Genomic DNA, 22,945 nt, shown 5'->3' on the forward strand with positions numbered 1-22,945 from the left:
AAGGCTGAGCTGAAGAATTGATGCTTTTGAACTGTGGTGTTGGAGAAGACTCTTGAGAGTCCCTTGGACTGCAAGGAGATCCAACCAGTCCATTCTGAAGGAGATCAGCCCTGGGATTTCTTTGGAAGGAATGATGCTAAAGCTGAAACTCCAATACTTTGGCTACCTCATGCGAAGAGTTGACTCATTGGAAGAGACTATGATGCTGGGAGGGATTGGGGGCAGGAGGAGAAGGGGACGACAGAGGATGAGACGGCTGGATGGCATCACTGACTCGATGGACGTGAGTCTGAGTGAACTCTGGGAGTTGGTGATGGACAGGGAGGCCTGGCGTGCTGTGATTCATGGGGTCGCAAAGAGTCGGACACAACTGAGCAACTGAACTGATGGACATTGAAGTTTGTTAGAAATTATTGAAATAGCTAAAGAAAAAGAAAGGTTCCGATACTTAAGGAATAAATTAAGCAAATGTCAATTTCCCTCAAAAACACTAGGAATTATAACTGCTATATGACAACCATCAGTGATATCTACTGTTGTATGTCTCTCACACATGCTTCACAGTGAAGAAGTGGAAGGCAATGAATCCAGTTTGTGTTTTATTAAATCTATACCAAGGGAATTAAAAACAAAAGGAAAAGATCTATTGAAGCATACCATGACCATCAGATCCTTCCATTGACTTTAATGTATTTCTTGTTTGCTCCAGCTCAGACTGTGCAGATTTTAATTGCATTTTCAGCTTATTTGTAGTAGTTTCCATTTCTTCACTTTTGTTTCGAAAATTCCTTTTTAAGACTTCATAGTCCTCTGTACAACATGATAAGCAATAATGGTTAATTTTTTTCTACTCCATTGTTATAAAGCTTGTTTTATTTGTAATTAATGATCACAGAATTTTGGAGCTGAAAGAGACCCCACTCAGTTACATCATCATTTGTTACAGAAATGAGATGTACATACACATTTTCAGGGATCTAACTCTTTTAATCTGCTCGGGTGGGTCGTCCTGTTTTACTCTTATTAGTCATTGCTTTTCTTCTAAGCAGTGAAATTGGCTCACATCTATTTCCTCTTAAACCTTCTTGGATAATCATACCCACCACAACAGATTTGGCCACCATTTATAGGCAGATGGATCTCCATGACTCGGTAAGTAACCTGACACTGCCACATGTTTTCCCTGATTTTTTATCTCCAGTAACTATCAAAATACCTGGCATTCATCATTCATATACAAGAATACACACACACACATTCAACTATCCATTTATTTACATTTGTCTATTTATATATGATAGATTTACTTATAAAGGGAACAAGCAGAGTCAAGACCTCTCTGCTGAGATCTAACCCCATCTCTCCAGATATTTTCATGTGGATGCCCTGGTGCCCCCAGACCAATGGTCTTACACTGACTGCCTCACCCTCCTGCTTGTAAGTTAACCCCTCTTGATTTCGTTTTCTCAGATGTTGGTATCATTGTTCTCCCAATACTACAAATTTAAAATCAGAAGCACACACACAACCCCTCTGATCATTTACTGTTGATTCAATCTCCAAAAACTTGCTTAAGTCTTCCCTCTCCTCTCATTCTCATTATATGCCTCAGTTCGGGTTCTCATCACCTTTCCCTGGGACCACTGCAAAACTCTCCTTAGCTGGCTGGCCTCTGTTCCTTTAGGCTTGCCTTTCTCTTCTTACCTGCTGACTCTGTCCTTCTAAAATGTAAATTTGGTGACAACAATCTCTTACTTGGTATCTTTCGCCGGCTCCACACTGTCTGGCTCTCCCTATCCATTCTGCCTCATTTCTTAGTTCTTGTTCATTTGTACTTCTACTCCCATTAAGTGTTTCTGAGGTTGCACTGTGTTACTTCATGCCTTCCTGCTTTTGTGCATAATGTTCTCTCCACCTGGACTGCCCTTCTACCTCCTTTTTACCTGCCAAATTCCTATTCCTCCATCGAACCCAGATATCACCGGCGACAGGAGGCTGATTCCCTCCCTTTCCTGCATCTGCACCCACCACCCAGCCACTGTGCTTCACCCACCGCATGTGACACATTCTACACAGGTCTGGCTTCCAACTAACGTGGAGCCTCACTGTTGTTCCCAGGGCCTGTCTCAGCATCTGGCATAGGAGATGCTCAGCAATCACTGACATGCGTGTGCGTGTATGTGTGTATGCATGTGAAGTAGACAACACCTGTACCATACTAACAGTGAACTGAGGGTATTTTCATCTCCTAGAAATTTGCGTAAGTCTATTTACATGTGCGGCTTCATTATTACACCTCTCATCAAGCTATCTGACTCAGAGGACTCAAGGTTTCCACTTCTCTCACTCTCCCCTTGGAAACGCAGTGCAGAACTTCACGGACACTGCGGGCTGACTAAAGTTAATGGTTAATGAGTGCACACTCTGGGAGCACTTCATGGAGAAGTGTCAGGGTTTCGGGTGATGAGATGCGTGCGCAGGGACAGCATAATTATCCATGTTTGTATCACTGGATGAGGGCCCCTTCTGTCACAACAGTCCTAGTATCCTCGTGGAACGCCACTGACAGCACTCCTACTTTCGGCAGAGTTTGAACTGGAGTAACGTACCTGTAAGACTGTTTAACTCATTCCTACTAGCTTTCACCTCACTTAATAAATGGTCTCTCTCTTGCTTGATGTCTTTCACTGCACGGAGCCTCTCGGAGCCTGCGTTCACCAGCTTCACCTTTTCCAATTCCAGGTCACTCACTCTGGCTTCAAGCTCCCGTATCTTTGCATCTCTTTTATCTTTCAAAATCTAAATGTAGGGATAAATACAAAGGACAGTGCAAGAAATAAAAAAAAATAAAATATAAAGCAGCAATAAGAAGTGGGAAAATGAAAGGAGTATTTTACCTTTCTTTTAACCATAGATACCAATTCCCAGGATCACTGGCTACAGCCCTTCATTATTCCTATTCTATATATTCATTCATTAAAAAAAAACCAACATACTGGGCACCTAACTGTGCCAGACTCCATTTTACACGCTGAGGATGGTGTGCAGGTAAGGCCCTAGGTGAGCACCTACTCAGGTTTTACTCCCATGGCAGCTCCCCCACCAGGCTCCCCCTGCCCTGGCCGTGTATAGCAGTAAACAACGTCCTTGTCCTCATGGGGTTTTTCCATTCTCGTGAAAGGAGACAGACAACAACAAATACTGAATAACCAGATGACAATAATGACGGAAAAAGAACTGAAAAGGTGAGAGGGTGGAGAATGAACACAGGGAGGGGGCTGCTACAGGAGCTAAGGTGGTGTGTGGAAGAGAGCCTGACCACTGCCCCGATGAAAGCTTCTAGTCAGGGTGGTTCTTGGAGGTACTGAAAATTTGAATTTGGGGAGGGGGGTCCCATCAGTCTAACCCATTCTGCCTAAAAACTGTTCTTCAAGAGAAACAATTTACGCTGGATCCTTGCTTTCCTTTCAGAAGACTCTATTCCCCTCCCTGGTAAGGACAGCCTATACGATCAGCTCCCAGTATAAAAACTCTGCCCACTGAGCCTCTGATGAACCCCCCTGGCTGGCAACATCTGACACACGTTGTCACAACTTATTGATGGCGGGGTTAAGCATCTTGTGCCCAACTGCAGGGGAGGAAGCTTATGCCTGGTTTCCTTTGGGAGAATTTTCCCCTTTGCTGATTTTTAGATCCTTTCTTTGTCATAAATCATCATAAGGGAAAAAATATTGTTTTTTTGTATCTATATGAGATGATAGATGTTATCTTATTGCTGTAATCATTGCACAATATGTGTAAATTAAGCCATTATGCTGTATCCCTTAAACTCATATAGTATTGTATGTCAATTATATTCCAACAAAACTGAAAGAAAAAATTAATAATATGTGATTTGTTTCCTACTAGTTACCATGGCAGATAAAAGTAATATAAAGCTTGGGAAACTGAATTTTTAAAAATTCATTCAATAGTTTTAAATTCTGATAAATATTTACTGAGCACCTTCTAGGTACACGGCACAAAGTCAGGGGCAGGGGTACAAAGATGAAGATGTGTGCCCTGCTTGAAGAAATCTTCAGTCTTACAGGGAAGAGGAGAAATTGCTATTTACACACACATACACACACGCACATACCACATACCCCAGGCGTGTGCGTGCGCATACACAGCGTAATACAGAATGTGACCCAGGCTGTAAGAGGTACAAACGCAGTACCATAAGGTTCAGGTGGAGAGTGGAATGGGGGAAGGGAGCTCATATTTTCTAAACGTCTTCCACAGACCAGGATCCAAGCTAAATCCTTGATATATACTTTCTCATTTAAGCCTCAAATAATCCAACAAGATTCGGGGTATTTTGGTTTACAGACATAGAAGCGAACATTCAGCAAACAGTCTAGTGCTTTACAGTTACTGAGTGGTGAGATGGGGTTCAAATTTAGGTCTGTCTGAATGGGGACAAAATGCTTTCTCAAACTACGGCATCAGGACAGACTTCATAAAGAAGCTGGATTTTCTGATTTTTCTCTTTTGTATCAGCACTTCTGAACCATTTGGGGGCCACTTCTTGTGGAATTTAAGAAAAGTGTGGAAACTTTCTCACAAAAGCACACATGCACACTGACAAAAACACTTGCAAACAATTTTGGAGTGTCTATAACTATCTTTACAGAACCTACTGCTGGTCAATTAGGTCAGACTTATGGGAGAAAAAAAGATATTTCAGAAGCTAAACCACCAAAACACTCTACAGACCTTAACTTCCTGTAGCTCCAGCCTCCTGTCATTGATCTCCTTCTCCAGCTGAGCTTTCTCCACTTGCATAGCACCGGCCGTCCGCCCGTGCTGGCCCACCAACTGCGTCATGTTCTCAATCTGCTGTCGCAGGATCTCGATCACTTTGTCCTTCTCTGCCATCTGCAGCCTGAGGGCCTCACACTCTGTCTGCACGTTTCGGAGGTGATCCCCTTCATTCTTCAGGTGCTGCAGCTCCTGCAACTTCAAGTCCACCCGGGAGCGCAGCTTCGTGATTTCTGCGTTGGTGGCCTCGATGGCTCGCTCCTTTTCCTGGAGGGAAGCTGTCAGGCCCGACACGGTCCTCTCCGAGCTCTCCAGGGTCATCTTCTTGGCTGTCAACTCTTCCACCACTTTGCGGAGCATCTCTTTGGTGGATTCAAGCTGAGCAGTCAAGGAGGACACTTTTTCTAGACTTTCATTCTTCCCTTGAATGGCTGCCATCTGATTGTTAAAGAAGAATTTCATGGATTTAGGCAGACAGGGAGAGGTCTCAAGAGATCTGACAAGTTAGCTCAAGAAGGTGAAATCATGAATATGACAGTACCTCCAACTGTTTTGCTCTCAGAACTTCATACAGACAGCAGACAAACTTGTGTTAATTAGATCAAGGTGGAGAGACCTTAATTAAATAACAATGCTCATCCAGAATGGTGTTGTAGGGTGGGGAGGAGCTCGGCTAGTGTCCTCTGAGGAAGTTTTCCACAGCAATTTATATTAGGATGACACTGGCAACAGTGGAAAGTGGGGTAAGAGTGAAGACAGCTATCCTTTCTGTTTCCCTCTTCCTTAATTCCACCTTTGAGGGAAAAGTGAATGATGGCTTTTATCCAATGTACATTCACATTCTCTGGTCCTTGTTTGGAGAAGAGTAAGATTCTAATTGGGCTTCCCTGGTGGCTCAGACAGTAAAGGATCTGCCTGCAATGCAAGAGACCCTGGTTCGATTCCTGGGTTGGGAAGATCCCTGGAAAAGGGATAGGCGACCCACTCTAGTACTCTTCAGCTTCCCTGGTGGCTTAGATGGTAAAGAATCTGCCCACAATGCGGAGACCTGGGTTCAATCTCTGGGTTGGGAAGATCCCCTGGAGGAGGGCATGGCAACCCACTCTAGTATTCTTGCCTGGAGAATCCCATGGACAGAGAAGCCTGGTGGGCTACAGTCCATGGGGTCGCAGAGTCAGACACGACTGAGCCACTCAGCACAGCACAGCGCAAGATTCTGACCTCCACGTGCTCCTTGCAGCTTTCCTCCTGCCCAGGTTGGACCAGAGAATAGGAAGATGGCTTTGCCTGGGTCTCGGCCAAGGGTGGTCCCTTTGGTTTGGTTTTTCATTTGAGGAAGCTCTTTGTGGGACGCTTTTTGTGTCTCCATGGCAATTATGGCAGGCATTGGAACTATGTGCTTCCTGTCTTGAAGGTACACTGGCGCTCACACAGCACTCCACATGTCACTCCTGGTGTGCTGAACTGGAGTGCATATGTATCATTCCTCATCAGCTTGGGAGGTGAGGAGGGAAAAGCCTCTCTGGGGAAGGGGAAACAAAAAAATCTACTGGAAACCTTCAACACTGCTTTTCCTCAGATCTCCCTATGTGCTTAATTGCTCAGTCGTGTCCGACTCTTTGCAACCCCACGAACTGTAGCCCACCAGGCTCCACTGTCCGTGGGGATTCTCCAGGCAAGAATACTGGAGTGGGTTGCCATGCCCTCCTCCAGGGGATCTTCCCAATTCAGGCCTCCCACATTGCAGGCAGATTCTTTTACATCTGAGCCACAGATCTCAGATGAAGCTCAGATCTCCCTATGGTCTGATGCTTTTCTATTACTAGGAATTATTAGGTTACCAATTTCCAGGTGAAATGAAAAGGCCACTGGATGGGAGTTTCATTACTCAACAATGGACAAAAGCGAGATGAAGTTTAACATCTGAAATTTAACAAGAGGTCGGAACCATAGAAATAAACACCCAGTTTACATATCTTGCTCTCAGAGCCCACAGCTCTCCCCGGGGGAGGCCCGGCCTCACCTGCCGCTCCATCTGGCCCTGACACTCGCTCTTCATGGCCTTGAGCAAGGCCTCCAGGCGCTGCACCTCCATGTTCCTGTCGTCCAGTTCCCGCCGCAGGTGGTCGATGGTGATGCTGTTGCCCGTGTCCCGGTCCCACAGCCTCTTGTTCTGCTCCTTCTCCAGACTCAGCTCCTTCTCTCGTTTATGTAGGTCGGCCTACAAGAAGGGACGTCAGCCTTCCCCCTCGTGTTACACATTGGTTTTCAAACTCTTTTTCTCCTCACATCATCTTTGGAGTTTCTATGTGATTTGACAAGACTTCGATTTGGAATTGGATTCTTAATTATTTTAGATAAAAAACAATGATTTCGTAGAAAACTAACATTTTGTTTACTTATAATTTCTAGCATTACAAGTAACTCTCAATGGACTAGACGCCAGATTAGATATGAGGATGCTGGGAAACATGCAACAGGAGGGAGAGAAGTGAGGATTATCCCGCAGTTTTAGAGTCAGCTCTCCCTTGAGTGTGTGCTGATCAAGCCCCGGTTAGCCTGTGAAGGACTCTCCGGCAGCTGAGGGCCTTGTAGCCTGAGGTAAGGTTTGGTGGGGAGAGAATCCTGTTCTATAGGAACCCTAAAAAATATCACAGGAAGGGGTACCAACATCGCCTTTCCTAAATTTCTCAGCCTGTAGTACCCCTAATGGAGGGCAGAAGCTGCTTCACTACCGTCGGAATCCTCTTCCTACAAAAATTTTCTTACCTAAATTTGCATTTAACTTTTCTTTACACATGATTTGTATGTGTTTTGAATGTTGTTTGGCTTTGAAATGAACGCTCAACCCTACTTCAGTTTAGCAGAACACAGTACCTAACGGAAAGACTATGGCTGTTCAAAGATCACCTTCACCCAACTTGTAAGCCCTAAGAGTTGTGCTTAAAGTATACAATATTATATTTCACACGTAAAACTTGAATAGTGTCCAGGATGCTGTGTTGTGTGTAAATGTACAGACATGTTGTAAAATTTGGAATTTTAAACTAGTTTTGTGAAATACTGTGGTAAAACTTCCCAGAATTAATCTCATTCATATTTCAGAGCACCTTCTTACCAAGAGCTTTTGAAGTTGGTCGTCCAGATTTCCAGATTCCTGACTGAACTGATCACGTTCCGTCCGTGCTTCAGTTAGCTCTGAGTTTGCGAGAACTAACTGCTTCTCCAGCTCTTCTATCTACAAGGAAAGCACAAATCAATCTGACTACGTCAATGAATAATATAAAATAAATATAGTCTTTGGAAAACAAACAGTATTATTTGAGGCAATGGTATCATTTGAGGGGCAAAAATAAGAGTTCATTTTGTGATGTATTTTGTAGACAAAATTGTCATGTATTTTGCAAAGTTTTCTAAACTTAAAATCTATGTAGAATTCAGCCAGACAAATTGACCAAAATGAAATACTTGGTACTGTGAGATTTAGCCATTGTCTGTAATATGTCACTCTCATGATCACACTATTCAAAATCTATCTTCTGTGAAAATGAGTTCTATAATTTGGTATTTAAGGAAGCTTTATGTGGCATAAAGAATATTCTACATAGCCCACACAAATTAACTATATTATACTTAGAAGTGCTATTTTGTTTCAGAACATCAGTTTCAAAAATAAAGGCACTGACTATAAAACAATGAATGGTAACAAGTTTATAGTTATTGTCACTGTTAGTCACCCTATTTTGGAAGGATACACAAATATATATATATATATATATATATATATAAAATAATACAATTCTCATTTTTTCTAACTATCAAATGGGATAAGAATACTAATTTAAAGAACTGTATAGATGTAGTTCTCTCTTACAGACAGGCAGCTGTCAGATCTGTGTGACCATGCATTTCTATGACATATGCCAGAAGGGCCATCGCTGTAAACATCATCTCTACAGCTCTTAACCTGGGGCTTCAGGCTACGAGGTTAAGATCTTAGACAATGGAGATTCTGAGTTTATATTTGAGCACAGCTACATAAACTCACTACTTAGACCCAGATATTAAAGTAATGAAAAGCTACTGAGTGTTATATAGTGATACCTGATCTTTAATGTGATACCTACAATAACATTTCATCACCAATTTCCAATAATAACAAATCTTTCATGTCTGCATAAATGCTACATATTCCTTACTTCTAACGCATCTACTGAATAGGCTTCCAAATCCAGTCGAGAATAAAACTTACTGACTGGTTTGGATGGAACTGTGCTTAAATCTTCTTAGAGAACATACGAGCAAGACTAACATTTCGTGACACTATTTGAAGTTGGTCTAAGTTCATTTAAGATCTTCATTTATTAATTCGGTGTATATATGTTAATTATATTACATATAAACATGTATATGTAACTATCTCTGATAAATGGTAAGGATGAATACATAGATGGGTGTGTATACATATATATGTCTTTATTTACATACATACATACATGACTTAAGAGCATACTAATACAGGACTATCAAATAGTTTCACATTTACCAACAGAGTAGTATCACAACCTACAGGAATGTGAATATAAATGTTAATATTTACATTGGATATATTTCAAAACTGACTTTGTAATTGATTCCATGTTTTATACAAAAAAGTATTTCACAGGAATTAGGTAAAACATTAGATGACCGATAGAAATGAGCTCATAGATTCTAACAATCCTATAAAAAATTGCTTTCACTCTTGTGCTCCTATAACAATTCATCCTCAGGGACACAAGCAGCTTCCTAAGACAAATGAGTACTATCAGCTGAAACAACCTCTTCACCTCTACTATTATCAGGAAAGACTAACTCAGCACACTTAGTACAGACATTAAGAATACTGAGGGAAAAAAACATCAACTTTTACTATGGTTAGACAAATGTGATCAGAAAGGCAATATGATCTGGTTGAGAGTCAAACAGCCTGGTTCTGAACCAGCTTCTGTCACATAAGCTCTCTGAGTCTGTAATTTGAGTCTAAATTATACATCTATAATTTGAAAAAAGTATTATAGATGATCTTTCAAATTCCTTTCAATTCTGCTTCTAATATTTTTTCACGTAAGATCAGTATTAATAAAGCTGAAATTCTGTATTTTCAAAGGAACCATATTTGAGCTCTAAATTTAACAAGAATGCTTTCAATTTTAAAAGTTACTCATATGACTAAAACGAACATTTTAGACTCCTAGTCTGGTGTAAAACCATTTCTATCTTTGAGCAAAGTATTTGTGTGGTTTAAAAGCTTAAATTAAGACTTGCTATTTTATGTCTGTTTTCACTTTTTAAGAAATTCTGGATAATCATTTAATGTTAAATTCTACGAGACCAAATTTTGAAAAGAAAAAAGAAAAAGAATCAACTTGTATCTTTCCATCTAAGTATCAGATGTTCCTCCAGACCCCGCAGGAACATTAGTTTTGTAGTTGTCAGTACTGACTCAACTGCTATAGCTCTGCTTTTACCTTTCACTTTTTAAAAGTAAAAATATTTATATTAATCAATCAATCAAAAAGATAAATGGAGAGTGAAAGGGAAAACCATTGAAGTAGCAGCTGAGCTGATACAAACAGCTGTAAAAAAACACTATGAAGAAAAAGCCTTTTAAAATGTTCAGGATAAATACTGACATCTGAGATGTATTAGTTCTTTTCTTTTTCGTTTCTTTTTAAATAGCAGCACTGGTTTTCCCTTTCACCATCTATGAATCTACTTTTTGTTTTGGATCACCGGACAAATAAGTACTGGGATCTCATTATAATCGTACAGTGATTTTAGATATCACCAATTGTGCCAAATTGTTATCTCGTTTTCTGTGCTCAAAAATACACAGTTCTGGGATATTAAGGAATGCTGCTGGTCAGCATAGAGGTGCATTGGCAGAACTATGCAGAGATTTGCATAGAATCTCCCTGCACAGGGTATAGCTCCAGCCAGTGCTACTACAACTTCACTTTTTGAGTAGGAAGTTCAGCCCCAAATGCTTTCAAAGTAGGAAAAGTAAACTCAGAATCAAGACTGTGAGATATTTTTGTTATCAAAAAGCGAAAGTTAAGAGTAAAGCCAAATCTACAGAGCCAATAGTGACAGCTTCTACTGGTCCAAATTCGTAAAGGGGAATTCTGGAGGTTCTCCTAAAATGGAAAGAGAAGAATAGAAAAATATTACAGTAAGACACTTTTGTATGTCTGAAAGCTATGTCTACAGTCTTCTTTGAAATATCACTTTTCATCAGTATGAAAATACTTTTGCTTATCTGAAGAGACATTTGTCTGGCTAAACAAGTTTTCTCTATACTTATGCATTCTAGTTGGGAAAGTTGTTCAGACCTGTGATGTAATCAATTTTTAAAAATAATAAATATTTTTTCTGAAGGAATCTGACCCTCAGGAGAAAATACTAACACTGCCTGCCTCTCATAAAATATGTTGATGTATAATATCAATATACTCTTAAATCATAAGTCTCTCTTCCCACAAATCTCGCTTTTAATCATAGCTGTATTTTTTCCTTATTGTTATTTGGGCAGTATATATTGTATATATTAAATGTACAGCAGCAGTGGAAAAATACAATTTTAAGATTTGATTTAAGATTTTAAGGTTTTAATAGGCTTTAGCCTATTAAATGTCAAGGTAAATGAAAATAAAAGAAATTAAACAAAGGAATCTGTGTTTTTTTTTTAATTCTACATTCAATTTATCACAACAAAAACATTTCATAACAATAGAAATTTTCATGAACACAAAATAAAATACTTTCATTAATGTGTCTGATCTTCTTTGCTTAGTTACACCATGCATTTTTTTTTTACACCATGTATTTTAAATGCTTTTCAGGTCAGAGTACATTAAAATCTGTATTTACATGGCAGGATAATCATCTCTCAGTGTTCCTTGACTAAAGCAAGTTACTATTATGTGAACCGTGAACTTCCTGATGTTCAAGCTGGTTTTAGAAAAGGCAGAGGAACCACAGATCAAATTGCCAACATCCGCTGGATCATGGAAAAAGCAAGAGAGTTCCAGAAAAACATCTATTTCTGCTTTATTGACTATGCCAAAGCCTTTGACTATGTGGGTCACAATAAACTGTGGAAAATTCTGAAGGAGATGGGAATACCAGACTACCTGATCTGCCTCTTGAGAAATTTATATGAAGGTCAGGAAGCAACAGTTAGAACTGGACATGGAACAACAGACTGGTTCCAAATAGGAAAAGGAGTATTTTGTCACCCTGCTTATTTAACTTCTATGCCGAGTACATCATGAGAAACGCTGGACTGGAAGAAGCACAAGCTGGAATCAAGATTGCTGGGAGAAATATCAATAACCTCAGATATGCAGATGACACCACCCTTATGGCAGAAAGTGAAGAGGAACTCAAAAGCCTCTTGATGAAAGTGAAAGTGGAGAGTGAAAAAGTTGGCTTAAAGTTCAACATTTAGAAAATGAAGATCACGGCATCCGGTCCCACCACTTCATGGGAAATAGATGGGGAAACAGTGCAAACAGTGTCAGACTTTATTTTTCTGGGCTCCAAAATCACTACAGATGGTGACTGCAGCCATGAAATTAAAAGACGCTTACTCCTTGGAAGGAAAGTTATGACCAACCTAAATAACATATTCAAAAGCAGAGACATTACTTTGCTAACAAAGGTTCATCTAGTCAAGGCTATGATTTTTCCTGTGGTCATGTATGGATGTGAGAGTTGGACTGTGAAGAAGGCTGAGCACCGAAGAATTGACGCTTTTGAACTGTGGTGTTGGAGAAGACTCTTGAGAGTCCCTTGGACTGCAAGGAGATCCAACCAGTCCATTCTGAAGGAGATCAGCCCTGGGATTTCTTTGGAAGGAATGATGCTAAAGCTGAAACTCCAGTACTTTGGCCACCTCATGCGAAGAGTTGACTCATTGGAAAAGACTCTGATGCTGGGAGGGATTGGGGGCAGGAGGAGAAGGGGACGACAGAGGATGAGATGGCTGGATGGCATCACTGACTTGATGGACGTGAGTCTGAGTGAACTCCGGGAATTGGTGATGGACAGGGAGGCCTGGCGTGCTGCGATTCATGGGGTCGCAAAGAGTCGGGCACAACTGAGTGATTGATCTGATCTGATCTGATCTGATAGAGATCCTAGGTGCCAACTCGATTAGGCTTAATACGTTTTACTAAAAGTCTCAGTGATCTGGATTAAAATTAATTAAACTAATATGCCCCCCTTTTTTCCAATAATGTTGACTGTTTAAGACTGTAAAAATTCTTCATGATCAACTGTTTACAATAGAGCAAGGTAAGACAATGATTTTAGTATTATGTTTGCATCTATATGACCTCAAAACCCTCATATAAAAGGTTTCAGTCATTTATCTGGGGCTAATGCTTCTACAATGCTAAAGAGAGAGGTGTTTATAAAAACAAAAACTATTTTTGTACCATTAAGATGTCAGTATTTGTTAAAATCTCCTACCATGCCCAAACTTAGGTTGATCAGCACAGTGTTACACATCAGAAACATGCAGATTAGCAAACAATTGGGTGACAGCTTATGAAGAGGCTGTTTCCAAGCAACATTACAAATGGAAAGCTATATTAATTTCAAATTATGTAAGATAGAGAGGTGAGTCAAGTCTTACTATTTAGTATTTTGTGGCTTTTCAAAGGGTTTGTCAATAAACAATGAAAATTAAATCTTTTCAGAATGGGTTGAGTATGATGAATATCAGTCATTGTATAGGCTTGATCTGCCCAGAATGGGGTGGATGTTCCTGTTCTCCATCTTCAGGGGAAAAGTCCATCCTGAACTTGAACACAAAAGGCAGGCCTCAGAGAAGCAGGAAAGAACAAATATTTCTGTCTGGGCTTTTGTTTCTTGGATTTAGCCTTTAAGAAGTCTAAGGCTCCTGAAGGCTACTTCTAGGTGGCAGTGGTTGAAATGACCCCCCAGAAGAATCAAGGCCAAGAGCTAAGGAAGAGGTTTTCGAGAGCAGTGCTGTTCACACTGCAACCCACCAGGAAAACGTGAAATCAATTTTAGTGGGCGTCAAATCAGTATCTGAAGAGAAGAAAAAAAGCCAGTGTCGTAAGTATTGTTTTGTGAAGTGTACTTCGATTGTATCTGCGTGCCCTAGATCATATGGAAAACTAGATTTCTTGGTGTGGGTAGAGATCAAAAATGTTTGAAAGCCCCTGTAGAGGATCCAAATCTCAAAACTGAGATTATACAGTTTCATGTTACTCTTTATTGTTTAGACCTTTATAGCAAGATCATGTCTAAATTTTCTATCCTACTTTTAGCTCTGCAACAACTAACTAAAATTGAAGTCTTGAACTAGAGAACCGAGGAGAAAGAGCCCCCTCCTGTGACCAGCACAGGGGTGACAGTGATAATGAAAGGAGGGGTTGCCCAAAGGCAGGAAAATATCTGGAAGAATTAGTGCTGCAATTTTTCAACTGCCTCTTCCCATAAGGAGCTTTTCCCCTTGTACCATTACCCTGTAGAACTGGATTATGTTATAAAGAAAATCTGTCAGCTTTCTTATACTCTATTTTTTCCCAATCAACTAAGGAGTAAAAAAATTGGCTATAAGGGGTTAGACCTGAGGTTCTCTTATAGGTAGGATGATTATCTAAAGGATTTATCTTCCAAACTAGGGCATGTTGGAGGTGAAAGGTGGTATTCACAAAACAGGATACTATTTTGTGTCCTTGAAATCAACAAAAACCTAAGCTCCAAAAGATTGGTTGATAACGAAAATAGTTTCTTTTTAGCTATGGAAACAGAGAACAGAATACTGTAGTAAATATTAATTAATGTCTAGTTTTAATAGGAACCGTGTGATAAGAGATAAAGATTTAGCTTGCTAATCATTTTTTATTCAGAGTAATCTTGAAGTGAATTCAGTTTGTAAGCTTTACAATGATTAATAAGGGGGAATTGACGTAAGGAAAGAAATAGCCTAAAGTATTCAGTGGGAGGGGGAGATCAGCTGGTGCCAAGTACTTGCAAAAGCTAAACACTGTAGCAGTAATTTAAATGATGTTATCCTTTAATTTTTTAGAAACTTGCTTGAAGTATGCAGGAAACTTTTCTAAGAACGAACTGATTTGGGCAAACACTGTTTATAATTTAACATGTAGATATTTAGCATCCATCTTATAAACTGCTTTTAATTTTAAATGGTTGCTTTGATTCCTCATTTTCAAATAAACCATTAAAAACTATCTAATTGATTCTGTGTCTAATAGTCTCTGGAAGCAGAACAGCAAAATTTAAACTCACCTTGTCTTCATACATCCTTTTGGCTTCCCTTAATTCAGAACGTAGTTGAGAAACAGTAGATTCCAGGTCACTGAGTTGGCGCATATACATTGAGTTTTGGTTTCTTGCTTGCTCTCTAAGAAGGGTTTAAAGAGGGAATAAGAGCAAACAAGATCTAAGGCAGAAGGAAAAGAGCATGACAGAGGATGAGATGGTTGGATGGCATCACTGATTCAGTGGACATGAACTTGGGTTAACTCCGGGAGATGGTGGCCTGGTGTGCAACAGTCCACAGGGTCACAAAGAATTGGACATGATTTGGCAACTGAACAACAAGGGCAATTAGCAAACTAAGAGTAAGTGTGATACCTAAGGGCGCTCTAGCTTTTAGGTACTTTCACTAATTATTTAATATAGCCACTAGTCTTTTATCTTTCAAATTGGTTACTAAAGGCTTAAGTTCAAAATGTTAACTGTTAAACATAGATGATGCATACACAGGAGTTCATTTTACAATTTTATCTCTGTATGACTGAAAATGTCCATATAAAAAGTTTCAACATGGGAATGCAAATTATAAAATTATTTGTATGTTGTTAGTCACTAAGTCATGTCTGACTCCTTGCAAACCCATTGACTTATATGTATAATTTATATATATTTACACACATGTGCATGCTCAGTCACTCAGTCATGTCTGACTCTTTGTGACCCCATAGACTATAGCCTCTGGGACCCTCTGTCCATGGGATTTTCCAGGCAAGAATACTGGAATGGCTTGCCATTTCCTCCCCCAGTGGATCTTCCTGACCCAGGGATCAAACCCATGTTTCCTGTGTCTCCTGCATTGGCAGGTGGATTCTTTACTATTGAGCCACCTGGGAAGCCCATCTACACACACACACACACACACACACACACACACAGATATATAGTGTGTGTTTGTTTTATCCAATCAGTTGAAATGTAGACAAAAATTAAAACATGCAAACCCCAAGAGGCCCAAATACTTGCCATAATACTTCTGATATGGTTATAAAGTATTATCCATATGTTAAATAATCTTTTCCATTTACTTGAATGTTACAAAAGTTTCACTTTCTTGTAGAATCAACTATTAAGCATTTTAAAAAAAGATCTTAGAACAAAAATCAAAAAATAAAATGAAGATAAATAGCTATCAACTTCAAACCACCAGGACACACATACTGAATGATTTCCAATTGACTCTGGATACTGTTGGCTTGGCTCCGAGCACTGCTAGCTTTCTCGGTGAGTCCTGTTATTTCAGCTTCATGTTCACTTATTAACTGTTCAATCCTATAGAAAGAATGTGGTGATAGTTATTTGATACAGATTTTGCCTAATAATGAATTATTCTAAAAATTAATGATTTTCAACACTCATATTTGGTATTTTGTTTTAGCTTTGTCTATATTATTCTTTTTATGACAAGTATCTAGCTCTGGGAGTTGGTGATGGACAGGGAGGCCTCGCGTGCTGCAGTCCATGGTGTTGCAAGGAGTCGGACACGACTGAGCAACTGAACTGAACTGATGACAAGTATTTAAGCTGGATACAGAATCCTTCATCCAAATCCTTTGGGAGCCAGTCAGGCTTTGGAATTCAGAATTTTTAAAAAATATTATGATGGTAATAAAGAATAGTATTAAGTATCATGTGACTTCCCAAGAGAGATCTATGGAAGTGTCTCAGAAGCCAGACATCACTAATGCAATGGTAGGTTTTTAAATATTCACAGTAAATCATGAAGACTATAAAAAGCTTAACATTAGCTCAGATTAGGTTTTGCCAACAAAACTGACATAGTATCTAACCTTGACCAAATTGTAGTCAGATGCCTCTTGGCACTTAGAAGCCTAGGCTTAGTAAGAACTTTGCTAAGTCAGTTTAGTGAGAACCTCACACCCCATGCCTCCTCCAAGTAATTTTCCACCCAATGACCCCCTCACCCTGCTTCTTGGCTATGAATCCCCATTTGCCCATGTTGGACTGGGAGTTGAGCCTCATCACTAATTCAAACACCTTTTGCAACAGTCTTGAATGACATCTTCCCTACTTTTCAAGTGTCAGAATAAATTTTTCATTAACATGAGTTTCCTACAAATCTATGGGGAAAAAAAAATCTGTGTTTTAGAGCTTTTTAGATATTGGAATTGCTGATGAGAGATCGTAGACTTGTGCTATAGTTTCACTATGATCTTCTATACCTCAGCCAGAAACCTACCGATCTTGATGTTGTTGAAGAAGTAGTTCCATTTTGTTTTGTGATTCAGATTTCAGTGCTTCAAGCTGATCCTCTACCTGGTTATAAAAAAGAAATATTGATTGACGAACTGGTAAATCTAAAGCCTGGAAAATTTAGAGATTTTCTAACTAAAGGAATGCTTTAGAAAGACACAAATAGAAGGAATACTAAAATCAGATACATTCTATCACTGTATTTTATTAAATCTTTTACAGTGGTTATACTCATGAAACTCATGAGACAAGTTTAGCTCCCTTTATTAGGAAAGACCACTCTGGAAGTAACTTCCACTATTTTAGAGAACAAAAACGAGAACTTGGCTTACTTTGAAGAGTTTAAGAAAATTATATGCCTTATACTATTGTCTTAATGAATTTTAATATAAAATTGACATAGTGTTCTCACCACTTACTGGAAATATCCTCCCTTTAAGATAAGAAATCTCTGTGTCTAATTCTCTTAGGACTTTACTAATAGCTGAGGCCATGTTTCGGGAGTGGATGGTAGACATGCTGTCATGTTCAAATACTTTCTTGCCTGAGGCTTCTTCAAAGTCAACTAGGACTGATCGGATTTCTTGAAGCACTCCCTCATGACTAAGCATCATCTTTCTTAGCTGCTCTATCTGTGTGCTGCTATCTTTCAGCATATCGTCCTTAAGGCATTTGGCAGCTTCAAGTTCATGAACTGTATTTTGAAGCTGATTTCGTAAATCCTCCTGGGACTGACTCTCCCTTCGTCTATGAAATAAATGAAAGAAAAGAAATAATATTGATAAAACTCAGATTCACACAAGTGATTTTACTCTAGAAAAAGTAAAATTTTAAAATAATTTCAGGTAAAGAAGCCCAACCTGATGTCAGCCATGGCATCTCTCTCCATCTGCATCTCTTGAAGTTTTGTTTGCAAATCAATGACTGATTGTCTTAAGTAAAACTTTTGTTTCTCATGCAATTCATTGCTCTGGAAAAAAAGTGTCCTGCAAATTAGTCTTCATCAGAGGAACCTATTTCCTTATAGCTAGTAATTTCCAAAAATCTATATACCAATCATTTACTTTTTTAAAAAAAATTCTGTGTCTTTTTAAACAAATTATTAATATTTATTTGGCTGCATTGAGCCTTAGTTGTGGCGCGTGGGCTCTTCACTGTGGTGTGTGAATTTCTCTCCAGAGCAGAGGCCTCAGTAGTTGCAGCTTGCCAGCTTAGTTGCCCCGTAACACGTGGGATCTTAGTTCTCTGACCAAGGATCAAACCCATGTGCTCTGCACTGAAAGGCAGATTCCTAACCACTGGATCACCAGGAAGTCCCTCAATTGTTTGTTCTTATGTGTACTTCGTTCCCCCTTCACCACTGTCTGGGGCCTAATTAATCATTTCTAACATAGATTTTTGGAATACCCCTTTCAATCCACTTACTTTATAACCAAAACATCATTTCTAGAACAAATCTGACTTATAGCTCAAGAAAGAGACAGGAATAAACTCTATTCCTGAGGATAGAAGTGGTTGAAATTGTGTATACAGAAAAGTCAACCCCCACCTCAAACTGACCTAAAAAACTTGGCAGCAGATAAGTACCATTCAAAAATCAAGGTGTTCTACTACAAAGAAATTCACAAAGATCTCTAAAATCAGGCACTGAGAGGTCTCCCAGAGTAACAGTTGACACCCCATCTAATTATCCCAAAGTAAAGCCATCAAGTTCTTCCCATAGACAGATTGCCAGCAGGTTTTTTTTTCCCCCTACTGTCCATTCTTGAGTATGAACAAAAAGCCAAAAACCACTGAACACTTGAAGGAAGATTACAAAATAAAAAAGAGACCAAGATGAAACAAATGAGAAAATACCCAGAAAAAAAGATTCAAAGAAACAAAAAATGATAATGCAACAGGGGAAGAACATTTCCAAAAACTTGTATTAGAGAGAAATTTGAAAGACATTTTTGCTATAAAGTAAGAATAGGACTACGATCAGAGAAGAAAGGGTTCCTGGAAATTAAAAATACGACTGAAAACTAAAAAGTTGCAATAGAAATGTTGGAAGTCAAGAAATGCCCCTTTAAGTAGAAAAAGTAGATAAAATTTTTGAAAGAAAAAATAAGAGATTTAGAGGTTCAACCTAGACAACAGGAGCTTCCAAAAGAGAGAACTGAGAAAACAGAGAAAGAAACTGTCAAAGGAAAAAAAAAATTTAATTCTTCAGAGCCATGAAATTAAAAGATGCCTGATTCTTGGAAGAAAAGCTATGACCAACCTAGACAGCATATTAAAAAGCAGAGACGTCTGCCAACAAAGGTCTGTCTAGTCAAAGCTATGGTTTTTCCAGTTTTTCCAGTAGTCATGTATGGATGTGAGAGTTGGACTATAAAGAAAGCTGAGCACCGAAGAACTGATGCTTTTGAACTGTGGTGTTGGAGGAGACTCTCAAGAGTCCCTTGGACTGCAAGGAGATCAAACCAGTCCATCCTAAAGGAAATCAGTCCTCAATATTCATTGGAAGGATTGATGGTGAAGCTGCAACTCCAATACTTTGGCCACCTGATACAAAGAACTGACTCTTGGGCAAGACCCTGATGCTGGGAAGAACTGAAGGCAGGAAGAGAAGGGGATGACAGAGGATGAGATGGTTGGATGGCATCACCAACCTGATGGACATGATTTTGAGCAAGCTCCAGGAGTTGGTGATGGACTGGGAAGCCTGGTGTGCTGCAGTCCATAGGGCTGCAAAGAGTTGGACATGACTGAGCGACTGAACTGAACTGAAAGGCACAAATCTATAGATCAAAAGGGTCCACTGAGTCCCTTTTTGGGCTAGCACAGTGAATGAAAAAAACGAAAATCTACACCTATGTACATTATAGTGGAATTTCAGAGATAAAGACCCTAAAGTTTCCAAAGATGAACCTCAACTAAGTAAAAAAATATCATCTACAAAGGAACAAGAATCAGACAGACATCTTCTCAGTCTCTGCAAGAGCACACAATATTTTCAAAGGATTGAAAGAAAATAACTTTCAACTTTATCCAGCTTAAGTCATTTTCAGGATGAAAAAAATTCACACAATGTATGTCCCATATACTTTTTCTTAAAGTTTCTAAAGATGTGTTCTGACTAAATGAAGAAATAAATCAAGAAAGAAGAAAAAGGAAAATAATAAATCCTGGAAATCATGGCTCCAACCAGGAAAGTAGTGATAATAATCTCAAGAAAATATATTTTTTTAAACTTTTTTTAGTTATACAACAGACCTAAGAAAAAACTCATCTAGACTAGACAAAAGAACTAAAGAGTCCTGGGTTAAAGGAAGGTATGATAGAAAACCTATATGATAATTTTTTAATAAGGATATGATAAAGGTAAATAGTATAAAGGAATAAGAAAGGCAATTGGGAACCACAGGAAAAACAAAAACTACACAGCAAAGGAAACAGAAAAGGTGACTACCTGATTCTGCAGTTCACAGTGTTTATATAGCCACTATAAGGTGGGACCCTCTATCTTTTTCTCTAATAGTCCAGGTGATGGCTATAGTCTGAACTTTGGAATGTAACAGTGCAAATGAAACCATATTTGAGAAATATATGAGGTGCACTGGACAGACTTGGCAGCAAAGTGCATGTCAGGGAAAATGCAGAGGTATCAAGAATGAATCAGGTTTTTGCCCTCCGCAACTGTATAAATGTAGCGCCACACAAAGCTAGAAGAAAGGCTTGGGGAAAATCAGGTGTGTAATTGGAAATGGTGAGTTTATGGAGCCTGAGAAACCTTTCAAGCAGAAACGTCCAGGAGGAACACAGGTGCACTAACTGGGTGTGGAGACCAGTTAAGAGGTCTGACCAGGTGTGTAAACTGAACAGGCACTGACGTCTACACGGCAACAGAAGCCACGGAAATCACTATTACAGTCTATGGAGGGTTTTGTTGGAAGAAGAAAACTGAAAAAGAATGAGCTGGAGGAAAGTTAGGAGAGTGTGCTTCCAAGAGACCTGAGAGAAAAGAGTGCTTCAAGATGAAAACAACTGTCATATGTGTCAAGTGTTGTGGAAGAGGCAAGTAAGATAAAGCATTGATTAGATTTAGCATCAGTGCTTACCCCACTGAAGCATATCCTGTCACTATCACTTTCTACGTTAAATACCTCAGCCATGAGACTGTAAACATGCACATAAAAAGGAGACATCTTTTCCGTCTTTATATGTCCAATACCTAGTATAATATCTGTTACATGGGAGGTTTGTGATAAATATTATGGCTCCAAATAACCCTGTTATTTACTTACTGATATAACTATTAATAATTTATTGGGAGCCAGTCAAGTGTCACATAGTCTGCCAGAGGACAGATGTGGAAAATTAATTAAGGCATTGTTTCTATTCCTCATTGGTATTTCTGTGCCTCACCCATCTATCTATCATCAATCCATCTCTATTAGTGTACTTATCATAAAGTATTGTCAGTGTTTATATGCCACCTCCCTTCGAGACTATGAACTTATGAGTCCTATCTTATTCATCTTTGCATCCTCTGTACATAACACAGTGATACATCTTTTTCAGCACTTAATAAACTTGTAGAATTCTTAAGTGTTTACACAGTCTGATGAGACAGAACAATGCACTGGTAATACAATAAAAAGCACTAAATACTACAACAGACATGTGCACAAGGAGCAATAACTGTACAGAGGAAATCACGCCTACCCGTGTCCAGAGGAAAGGTTTCAGAGAAAAACGCTTGAGCTGAGTCTTGACTGAGAGTAAGAACTGCCAGGTAGACAGGTAGAGAAGGGGCAATGATCTGGCAAAAGCATGAGGGTCTAGAATTGTATGGTACATCTAGGGAAGAGCAGGTGGCTTGATACTGCTAGAATGGAGGATATATATAAGCAGCAGGTAGCAGAAGAGGCTAAAATGCACAGGGAAAAGTTAGATTATAAAGGCGTCTGTGTAAGTTTGACTCTAAGCTATAGACTGCTCAGATCCAACATGCAGTTGTAAAGCTGAATAAATTCAGCTTGATTCTATATAAGGTCCACTTGAAGTTTTATGCATTAATTTCTAAACACTATTTAGCTATCACATATACACACACATCTAAAATCCCATCCCCTACCACCACTTTGAAAAGAAAAACCTGCTATCATGATAGCAGCACAGCAGGCTTGAACCAATTATTAATTGTAATAATAGCTGAATGTCATTAAGCATAACACTTTGAGCTATCCAAGTTTCACTAAGATTACACCAAGAGCACAGCAAAAGAATCAATTTGCAACTCACTTCATTTAGTCTTCTCTGCAAATCTTTGACTTGATGTGAATATTCTTCCAAAACACGCTCAATGTGTTCCTTTCCAGGGTAAGGAATGACTTTTCTATGAGAATCAAGTTCCACTTCATATTTAGGGAAAAAAGGAATTTGTGTTATAGTCCCAGTTGAAGATGTGTTTTCAATTATTGTTCCACGAATAGATGACATAAAAAATGGACTTGAAGAACCTAAATATTAAAGAATTGATTAACCAATTAATTAACTGAATAATAAAATAATTTTGTGGTGAACA

At 39.1% G+C, this 22,945-nt stretch overlaps 1 protein-coding gene across 10 annotated transcripts in view; it reads right to left on the reverse strand.

The window, feature by feature from the left end:
- The window catches only part of CCDC158 (coiled-coil domain containing 158), an 83,760-nt gene that overhangs the window by 41,572 nt on the left and 19,243 nt on the right, over positions 1-22,945 (reverse strand). For 9 of the 10 annotated variants that reach the window (XR_011464525.1, XR_011464524.1, XR_011464523.1 and 6 more), the window contains exons 4-14: positions 22,663-22,880; positions 18,234-18,343; positions 17,793-18,120; positions 17,360-17,436; positions 16,321-16,431; positions 15,133-15,247; positions 7,922-8,041; positions 6,827-7,024; positions 4,759-5,241; positions 2,610-2,799; positions 658-810 (exon numbers count right to left, since the gene is read on the reverse strand). Coding sequence is in view for 7 of the 10 variants with exons in the window: in XM_070372533.1 (XP_070228634.1) it covers positions 658-810; positions 2,610-2,799; positions 4,759-5,241; positions 6,827-7,024; positions 7,922-8,041; positions 15,133-15,247; positions 16,321-16,431; positions 17,360-17,436; positions 17,793-18,120; positions 18,234-18,343; positions 22,663-22,880 (2,103 nt within the window). In the remaining 3 variants the exon portion in view is untranslated. The remainder of the gene's footprint in view (positions 1-657; positions 811-2,609; positions 2,800-4,758; positions 5,242-6,826; positions 7,025-7,921; positions 8,042-15,132; positions 15,248-16,320; positions 16,432-17,359; positions 17,437-17,792; positions 18,121-18,233; positions 18,344-22,662; positions 22,881-22,945) is intronic. The other variant, XM_070372538.1, reaches the window with a different exon arrangement.

Source organism: Bos mutus, chromosome 6 (genome assembly GCF_027580195.1).
Source record: "Bos mutus isolate GX-2022 chromosome 6, NWIPB_WYAK_1.1, whole genome shotgun sequence".
NCBI lineage: Eukaryota > Metazoa > Chordata > Mammalia > Artiodactyla > Bovidae > Bos > Bos mutus.